Source organism: Macrobrachium rosenbergii, chromosome 44 (genome assembly GCF_040412425.1).
Source record: "Macrobrachium rosenbergii isolate ZJJX-2024 chromosome 44, ASM4041242v1, whole genome shotgun sequence".
Taxonomy (NCBI): domain Eukaryota; kingdom Metazoa; phylum Arthropoda; class Malacostraca; order Decapoda; family Palaemonidae; genus Macrobrachium; species Macrobrachium rosenbergii.
Window position 1 is genome coordinate 34,050,004 of NC_089784.1, and position 11,009 is coordinate 34,061,012.

Genomic DNA, 11,009 nt, shown 5'->3' on the forward strand with positions numbered 1-11,009 from the left:
TTAGAATTCTCAGTCACAAAGAGGTTCAAAATACTGACAGATTTTTCCAGATAATCCCTCGTTATTTTTCTTTGCTTTTTTTATCTTATGAAAAAATGTGCCTCCCTCTCGAACTTCTCAGTTGGACTGTGGAACAGTCTCCCAGAGGATATAGTGCAACTGGAACTTCAAAAGTTCAATTGAAGGTGCAATGCGTCGCTACCCTAATATTATTCTCTTTGCATTTCAATATATTTTTATCTACCTTAATTTAATTTATTTTTTCTTTTTTAATAAGTGAGTGGGATCTTTTCTTTCTGTATTTCCCTTTATCTCCTCTTACTTCTTCCTAATGAACACAATATTCTTTGGAAGCTTAAATTTCAAGTCAATGGCCCCTTTGGTGGGCTTGCTCCATATGAATAGGTTTCATCTTCTGAATAATAAAAATAATAAGTAGAAAATGATGTCGCCAAGAATATGCACCTAAGGTTAACTTGACCCACCTGGGGTAGTACTTGCTAGCAGTGAGCACTGTATAACTATCCTAGCAGTTTTCAATAGCCAGATTAAATCCGTCTTCCTTCTTCCTGCTGTTAGGATACTAAATTTTCGCCTATATATGTCTCAGTTTTCTGTAGACAGTCGATAAGCAACTAAATAATATTTTAATAACATTTACAGCCCATATTTCCCCAATATATAAATAATATATATGTATATATACATACATTATATAAATATATATATATATATATATATATATATATATATATATATATATATATATATATATATATATTAGAATACATATACATATATATATATACGTGTGTACATGCATATATGTATATATTTATATATACCCCAGTTATTTTTAAACACTCACAGCCTTCTGAAACTTCGGATCTATTTCAACTTTATTTGTTAAATCGAAATGCTTAGAGTCAGACTTATAACATACTAAAAATATCAGATTGGTTAGCTACATGCATCAGCTTTGCTTGCAGAAGCACTTGATCTCTTTCTTTTAAGTTCTTTCGGAATTAATATCTAATTTTCTTTAGCTGAACCTTTTTTATATTCTTTCTCTCGACTCTTTCAAATCGTTTGGGATTCCTCAAGAAATCGATGGATAATGCATAGATTTTTTCATTCTGTTTCTTATGGTCTTAATTTCTAATCGTCCTGTAATCCTGTAGACGCGTTATTTCCCAGATTTGATCCCCGAGCAATCCGGAATGAATTGGACTACTCTGGTAAGTCTTACTATACCTCTGTAGAATTGGAATATACAATTTAGGCCAAAGGTCAAGCCCTGGGACGTATGAGGTCATACAGCACTAAAGGGAAATTGACAGTAAGAAGGTTTGAAAGGTGTCACAATTGATAAGAGAAGGTTGAGGAATGGAAGATGGAAGAGAAAGAATATGAACGGAGGTGCAGTAAAAGGAATGAAAGGGGTTGCACCTAGGGGCCGAACAGACGCTGCTGAGAACTGTAAGTAATGCCTACAGTGCACCGTGTGACGTTCACTGACGGCACTACCCAACATCAGTGTGCGCCTCTGTGAACCTAAGCGTAACATTAGGCACCTGACAGACACTCAACGGCCGTGGACTGCAACCGCAGTAACAAGTGGCACGGTACTATTTCCTTCTATTTGATAATGCCGCTTTTTAGTTTTCTGAAAAGAAAACTAATGTGCCGCCTTTGTCGGTCCGTCCGCACTTTATTCTGTCCGCACTTTTTCTGTCAGCCCTCAGATCTTAAAAACTACTAAGGCTAGTGAGCTGCAAATTGGTATGTTGATCATCCACCCTCTAATCATCAAACATACCAAATTGCAGCCCTCTATCCTCAGTAGTTTTTATTTTATTTAAGGTTAAAATTAGCCATAATCGTGCTTCTGGCAACGAAATACGATAGGCCCCCACCGGCCCGTGGTTAAAGTTTCATGGGCCCTGACTCATACAGCATTATACCGAGACCACCGAAAGATAGATCTGTTTTCGGTGGCCTTGATTATAGGCTGTGGCGGCTGTACAGAAAACTCAGTTGTGACGAAGAAACTTCAACGCATTTTTTACTTGTTATCAAGACAGTCACTTTTCAAGAAGACCTCTTAAATTCGACCTTACACGAAATCGTCAAATGAGAGAAATGGCAATATCAGAAGCAAAAAAAAAAAAAAAAAAACAAGGAAAATGGCAAACAAAAACGACAAAAGTATTTCCCTCTGTCTTCCACGAGGAAAGTTTGTACACCCTCTCAAGAAACAGAACAAATAAAAGTATTTCCTTTTCAGGATCTTCAGCTGAAAACTCTTTTGGACAGAGTCAACAGACTTATATAAACTCAAGTGGGACCCAAAGGAGAATCAACCTGCACAGAGAGAGAGAGAGAGAGAGAGAGAGAGAGAGAGAGAGAGAGAGAGAGAGAGCGATAAATAAATAAATATGGGGAACAGGAAACAAAACCGATACACATGAAATCCAGGAGAGGTCAGTAACAGAGAGCAGGAATGAATTTGCTCCTCAATGAATTTGGCCCCGTAGGGGGGTCGTGCCGTCAGTGCACCTCACGTAGTACACTGTAGGCATTACTTAAGGTTCTTTGCAGCGTCCCTTGGGCCCCTAGCTGCATCCCCTTTCATTCCTTTTATTGTACCTCCATTCATATTAGCTTTCTTCCACCTTGCTATCCACCCTCTCCTAACAATTGATTCACGTTGCAACTGCGAGGTTTTCCTCCTTTTACACCTTTCAAACCACTTACTCTCAATTTCCTTTCCAGCGCTGAATGACCTCATAGGGCCCAGTGCTTGGCCTTTGGCCTATACTCTATATTCCATTTCATTCTTCAATGAATTTGGGAGATCACAAGATTCCACGACTGCACTAGGCAAACTATTTAACACATTTTAGTTGTATCCAAGACAAAATTCCTAGCAAACTGAGTAGTATTAAAAATGATGCTAGCAAACGAAAACTGCTTGCATCAGCAGCAGCCTGCCTAGTGATGTGAGCAAAAAAAAAAAAGTAAATAAATAAACAGCTAGGTCAGGTAAGGAAGAACGCTCAAAATCCCCCAAAATAATCCGTCAGTTCCCGGGCCGTTATAAGGATTTTCCTTGAGCATTTGCGTTTATTTCTTCTTCTTCTTTATACACTCTTCGATTGTGATTCTTGGTTTCTGTTTACGGTGAAGCCTGATAATGTTAGTTCTGTACCGTACGGTGTTTGTCCTTATTTTTTTGTAGACTCTTGACTGTTATTTATATATATGTGTATGTATGTAAATATATATATATATATATATATATATATATATATATATATATATATATATATATATATATGAATTTGACTCAAATCAGGATCGAACCCAGGTCTATCAATTAAAAGACAGAAAAGAATGCCAACCAAGCCACATGATTTGTGTGGCTTGGTTGGTAGCGGTCTCGTCTTTCATTTGAAAGACCTGGGTTCGATCATGATGTGAGTCAGAAATTTATTGCTGTCCACACGTAATTGTTCTTTGATTATTTCTATTATTTCTATAATATATATATATATATATATATATATATATATATATATATATATATATATATATATATATATATATATAAATATATTATATATTATATATACAGTATACACATATATAATATAAAAACTGCATATTACACAAATGAGCATGGGGTGTATACGTGTGCACGCATGCATACATACATACACACCTTTCTTACCACAAGAATAATAATTAAAGACTGGGTGGAAAGACCTGACGGTTTCGCTTTATTTCTAGGTGGAAAACCCTGACCGGTTTCCTTTTATTTCTAAGCCATTATTCAAGGGCTGATAAAGGCTTAGAGAATAAGGCCGAAACCGGTCAGGATTTTCCACCTAGTCTTCCATTTTCCTTTTGTGATGAACAGATTTACTGTACATAAATGAGGTGTCAAAAGTGATGAAATAAAAAGATGGCAAGCAACTTAGTCCTTAAATCATTAATATTTTGTTCGTAAAACGACTAAAACCCCATTTGACCGTGCTCTCTCTCTCTCTCTCTCTCTCTCTCTCTCTCTCTCTCTCTCTCTCTTCTTCCACCTTGCGAGGTCGTGAGAGGTTTATTTTTTTTCCCCTCTCGCTCAACCTCACTCACGAGAGGCTGGTTCTCTTTGTCATGGTTCCAACGACCTTCGTTGGGTGATTTAATCCTGACCCAGACCAGACACACACACACACATACATACGCACGCGCGCATATGTATACATACAGTGTATAAATATATATATATATATATATATATATATATATATATATATATATATATATATATATATATATATATATATACATATATATAAATATATATATAAATTTATATATATATATATTTATATATATACACATGGATATAATACACATACATACATACATATATAGAGTATATATAGCCTATATAATATATATGTATATATAATATACATGCATGTATACATGTATATATAGCCTATACGGTATAACATTAAGTACTTTACACAGAGCTCATCAGCGGCACATCGAACCCTTACAAAAGCTGCGTTATTTACATCAATCTCGCTTCTTCAATATTAAATTTCATTTCATTTTTAATGCGTTTTCTATGCCAGCAACCCAGCCTTTCCCCCTCCGCCCCCGCCGCACTAGAAAGCACTTATGGGTAAATCATGTACTCTCTTCAATAAACTATCGGCCTCTATTCCCTTATCCTTCCTCCTACTCACAATCACAATCTGCTGTCCACATGACTGTATCAAGAAATTATTACAAAATCATCATCTGTTCCTTCCACCATTTATCCGTTGTCTCCCTAATACTCTTCTCGCTTCCTCCTTCCTTAACTAACTTTCGTAATGTTTTCTTTTCCAACCTAAACATAGACCTATCGTAGCTTCTATATGTCTCAAACAGCCTGCTCTCTCTCTCTCTCCACTTATAGCATCCAGAATGAAAGTCTCACACATTTTTTACCAAAAAGAAAATCAAATAGCCTTGGCCCCCGTAACCAAAACCAAACCGATCACTCAGTGTCGTTTTTTCTCGAGTCCTCCCTGCTCACTCCCCAGTTCGTTCTTTCCGCTAAGCGTCGTCTCCCAAGACTGCCAACAGCGTTACATAAGATAAAGCAGTGCTGCAAATGTAAACAAATCAGCGAAACCCCCACCTTCTTCCTCTTCTTCATATAGACGCTTAAGCTACGAAGCAATGATAACTTTATGACGTGCTGAACGTATTCAAAAAGACTCTACTATACTATCCCCCGCCCCCCCCAACCCCCACCACCACCTTCTTCTTCCTCTTTAGAGACATGCTAAGAAGCAGTGATAACTTTATGACGTACTCAGGACCCACTTATTGTATACGTCTTCAAAAACACTACTATCCCCCGCACACCACCGCACACCACCACCTTCTTCTTCCTCTTACGCTTAAGCTACGAAACAGTTATAACTTTATGACGTACTAAACGTATTAATAAACACTCTACTATCCCCGCCCACCACGCACAAATCTAACGACTGTTGACTGCTGCTAATCGAATAAAAACTCATTGAAAATACCAACATGGTTTCTCTCGCCAGTGGTTTCAATATTCTCTTTGTTGCGCTGACAAAGGTGACTGTACTTAAGAGTTGAGCTATGGCAACTCTAGCTAGAAAACCTTTTATAATTCCTTTTGGAAAACCTTTTGTAAGTTGCTGTTACAAATGCGGTCTAATGTATCCAAGTGACTGCTAGACAAAGGATCAAACATTATATGCCTGTTCTTAGTTTAGAAATTTATATTGAATATTTCCTTTTTCTTTACAATATTTCATCATCGTCGTACATAAACCATACCAAAATACAACAGTGTCACTGTGCTAAATATTACAAGGTACTATACAAAACACAAAACAAACATTCCAAAACTGGTGAATTAATGTGACTAATACTGTAAGATTATCAACATAACAGAACAAAATGGGAATCTACTTGATTTCAACTAATCAAGAGTAATGCAAAAAATGGTTTGGCAGCACAGCGTTACATTTAGCTTACATGTAATGTAGATAGATAATAAAAAAATATATTCCTGTTTACATTTCTATGATATTCATGGAAAGGCAATTTCACGAGGTGACAGAAGTTTTTGACTTTCATTCCCATCAAAAATACTTGTATAACTCATTACCTGCGCCATTAAGCCTACTATTAATACATTAACATAGGGGAAAACCAGTTTTTTTTTTTTTTGGATACAAAAACTGCAGGTATTTGCAGGCATCTTATCCTAATCTTACACAGGATGCTAGGTTCTAACCTAGTTGGAGCTTTGTCTTATTGGACTTCACACTTAATCTGACCTAGAGTGCTATAAATCATGAGAATTAAATACGTACATGAATGCATCCTAACCTAACACAGAACACCACATTCTACCCGACTGGGAAGTGTGTGGTGGAGGTGTGGGGGAAGGTGAAAGCATGTTAGGAAGCTGCTGTTATACCTAACCTGGTCTATGTGGCCATAAATCATATGGAACATTTGGTTAAATACCTCGCATATTTTTTCATCCTCTTATCCAGTATCCCTACATGGAACTGGTAATCCTGGCAACCCCCAACACAACCTGACCCCAAAGCCTTCGACACTGGTATAAGAAATTCCCGCTGTGGTTCCACAGTACGCAGAGGAAATTCCCACTGTGGTTCCCCAAAGGCATATAAAGGGGGTGTAATGATTTAACCAAACATTTCCAATTGAAATTAATGTTAACATTCTTACAATAACATCAAGAATTATCACAAAACTCCAGTAAAACCAGTTTCTTTCCAAGGATCTTAGGCTAACTGCTGTTCTCAAAACATGTACATCCCAGAGATCTAAAAATTTCTGAAGATTTTATCATAAACGAAAATTTTCTTAATTATAAAAATGGTCAATGATTATATTTATATTACATCTTATGACAGGTTCAAAAGTGATTAACACTTTCGTTTTCTTTTCCATACTATAAGTCAGCGAGAATAGGCATACCCTCCATGGCAGGTTATCAGAGGGACCACAATCTTCACAAAGCCAAAATTTATTTACCGAGTAACTTTTGCAAAAATTGTTATTGAAAAAATAAGTTTCATGGGTTTACCCGTTTAAAATTTATTTAACTGCTCCCAGAAATAGTTGAATAATAATACTAATAATAATAACAATAATAATAATAATAATAATAATAATAATAATAATAATAATACTGTCCTGAAGAACTGGTAGGCTACTAACAGATACAACCCAATTTTGCAACATTCTGTCATTTGTAATTTATCACAAATATATATATATGACTTTTGCAACATGGTACTATAGCAAAGCTAAAGCTGTGCAACATTCACAATTAACGCCTATCCACATGTTAGACTCCCAGCAAAATTACATTTATTTTACTGACCAACAGCCATATGGCACCAATTTTATTTACCTTAGACCATTACTAGGAAATTAGGGTATATTATAAAAAATATCATGATGACTATGAAGGCTGTTATGGAAAAATGTAGGAGAAGGTTTGATACCCTAGGCTATAGGTCTAGACAGATAGCCCAGTAATCACATAGGCCTATGTAGTTTACCAAGGGAATGGAAGACTTGGAATGGTAGATTTATGCTAGCCTATAATGATAGCAAACTGAGCAAACTAAAATGTTTCCCTGTAATGTCTAACATTGCAGTACACTGTTACAATCTACAAAAACCCTGTTACAGTCTGTGTAAAACAAGTTAGTCTATAAAAAACCTGTCTGTATAAAACCTGTTACAGTTTATATAAAACCTGTTAGTCTATATAAAACCTGGGTAAAACGGGTAACAGTCTATAGAAACCTTTTACGGTCTATATAATCCCTTTTACAGCTTATGTAAACCCTTACCTTCATCTGAAGAGTAACTTAGGATAGCCTAAGACCAAATTAAGAGGCGGCCCATTTTTAAATCCAGACGTATTTGGTATCTGTAACCTGACTTTAACCTTATTTCTATTTACAACTTACGTCTATATCAAAACTAAATAATCACTGCAAAACAAGACCGTAATTCACTGGTAAACGCAACATTTTTGCATTTAACTGATTTTTCAGAATAAGCGACACACGACGTAAACACAAACAAGCAACACCAATTTGTCAACAACGAAGTAACGGAAAATTAATTTTAAAAATTGTATAATAATAATTTTCCCTCTTTAATAGGGAATTTTGTCGTATATTATATTTTTAGTTAGTTTTACGCCCTATTACCAGTATACTTACGTGCTATTTTGATTAAAAATGGCGTGTGCAAGTATATCTTGAATTTCATTCAAATATGAATTTAGTTAATGTTATCGGCAGGAAGGAGAAATGAACGCTATTATTTCCGACTCGCGTTTGGGTCCTTTCCCAATATACAGCGCACTCTATCGCTTTTATTTTTAAAAAGGCATTTACCAGATAAATAAATATTATTTAATAACTATAAATAAAGTATTTAAAGGTAATTTTAGCATTCTAAAAGAGGTGATAAGGTTTTAGTGATGCATAAGACTCTAGATTAGGCAAATCAATTTTAGTACTTTATTTGACTGGTTAGTTGAGGTAATCCACAATGTATTTGCAACTTCAGTTTTGTATTTATATGTTTTTATTTTGTTAAAAGAGCGCCGTTAATGGACCTGTGTGAGCCTGAGACCCTAGGCCTAGACCTTAAAGCAGGATGGTAATGGGAAATATGAGGAGCTTCGTATCTAAAAATAGCGACAGTTATACTGACAGTCCTCGTCGCATGGAACCGAAACTACGAAGTAGAATAAAAAAAAATACTTATACTGGTGTGCAGCAGAAGCAACGGATACCAGGTAATTATTATTAATTATTATTACGCTGCTATTTGAATTACTGTTACTAGACGCATGACACTTAGCTTAAGGATTTTTCCATAAGGAGTAAAAGCTGGCGCAGTTTATAATTCAAGAAGCTGGAAAGCAAAGGGACGCCATAAAACCACCAAACCATTCACTTCCGCTCACAGTCCGCCTCACACGACGATGTAGATGTCACGGTTGGCAGGTCGGAATCCTGAGGTTCACACATGGCTTCTTGTTCCCTTAAACACGTTACTACAGTTTCTGATATAAGACCCAGTAAATCTAAACTAGCTGTCATCTGTGATTGTTGCTTTACATGCATTATATGTTCCTGTTGTCTTGATTTTAAAAATGATTCCAAAAAATCGTTCAAATTAAGTAAGAATGAAGATTGCAAACTCGTAGGGCGATAGGTTTAAGACAAGTTCTTAACATATCAACCTGAATGTTGACCGTTTTACTCATATAATACCCTATGGCGTATTATTCAAGTATCACATCTCTCAATATATTTAATCTTCTTTACAATCTCACGCCCCATAATGAAGAGCTTGATCTTAAAATAACTTTAAATAACTTTTTTTCTAGTTCTCGTATTGGAAAAGACAATCTCGTTTTCTTTCGTCTCTCATTTTCTTTAAATGAGATTCCGAATTTCCGATGTCAACCGTTTCTTGAGCGTCCCCCGCCCCGAGTAATGGAAACGCGCCATTACTAATTTCTTCCCTCTTATTACCCGATGCCGCCCTTTCATTATATCTTGCCGCACCGTAATTACCGATAGCCGCCCTCTAACTAGGCGTTGCCGCCATGTAATTACTCTGTTGCCGCTCTATCATTACTTGCAAATTGAGGAGGCATTGGTCTTTTTTTTTTCATATTTCTTTCTTCTTTCTTTCCTTCTACTTTGCATATATTGCACGTTCAAGAAAGCCAAGGGTTATATATATATATATATATATATATATATATATATATATATATATATATATAGTCAATTATTGCATGTCTAAAAATATATTTCTTAGGATTGACTATAAATGTCATATAGATTCAAAGTTTATTTTGTACGGCTATTTTTATACTTTGTGAATGAACTTTAATATAAAAATGCCAAATTCCTTATAATTTTCACGAGTTTTTCGGTAGTTCCGCCCACTGAACCTCTAAATTTTCTTATATAAAGCAAAATGCTAAAAGTTGTAACAGTACCAGCTCGTAAGTCCAGAGTTTTCAGAGCTGATAATTCAGATTAATTATAAGCTTCAATTACTACTATTGCATTCTGTCCTGTTAGCATTAACCAAAAACCAAAATGGACCCTAAAGCTCTAAGATAATGTATCATTTAAAAACTAGTTCATATTTCTTATTTTACCTCCCAGATGCGCACTTTCAGATTGCACTTTCACAGAAGTACGAAAAAGGCTTTCATGGAAACTCCCAGCTTTGGGACTAGAATATTTGCAGATAAAAGTTGTTCAAATAATCATTTTAACCAGGTTAATGTTACCATTGCTCTTGTGAAATGGTTTAGGCATGCAACTTCATGCAATAATCGAATAAAACGGCCATTAGACATTTCAATCTGTTGTAAATAAAAGTTATTCACAAAAAAAGCATGTGCTAGGTAGGTCTAAAGGTACTGTAGATGTGAACTGTTCATATTGGATAGTTAAGTTTACCTTAGTTTAACGAGACCACTGAGCTGATTAACAGCTCTCCTAGGGCTGGCCCGAAGGATTAGACTTATTTTACGTGACTAAGAACCAATTGGTTACGTAGCAACGGGATCTACAGCTTATTGTGGAATCCGAACCACATTATAGCGAGAAATTAATTTCTATCACCGGAAATAAATTCCTCTAGTTCTTCATTGGCCGGCTGGAGATTAGAACGCGGGCCCTGCAGAGTGCTAGCTGAGAACGGTACCGACCAGTCCAACGGAGAACTATATTGGATAGTATCCCTTGTTGCAATTTCTCTCTCTCTCTCTCTCTCTCTCTCTCTCTCTCTCTCTCTCTCTCTCTCTCTCTCTCTCTCTCTCTTCATTCCACGGAAACAGAAGTAAATATAAACAAGTTAGCGGTCGTGGGCTTACA

The 11,009-nt window shown here is 36.0% G+C and overlaps 1 protein-coding gene across 5 annotated transcripts in view; it reads right to left on the minus strand.

Moving 5' to 3' along the window:
- Positions 1-8,197, minus strand: part of LOC136829503 (uncharacterized) — a 100,791-nt gene extending 92,594 nt beyond the window's left edge. The window contains exon 1 of one of the 5 annotated variants that reach the window (XM_067088287.1): positions 8,058-8,181. Coding sequence is in view for 1 of the 5 variants with exons in the window: in XM_067088291.1 (XP_066944392.1) it covers positions 7,938-7,943 (6 nt within the window). In the remaining 4 variants the exon portion in view is untranslated. Of the gene's footprint in view, positions 1-7,937 lie in introns of all 5 variants that reach the window. The other 4 variants (XM_067088290.1, XM_067088291.1, XM_067088286.1 and 1 more) reach the window with 4 other exon arrangements.
- Between the last annotated feature and the right edge of the window lie 2,812 nt (positions 8,198-11,009).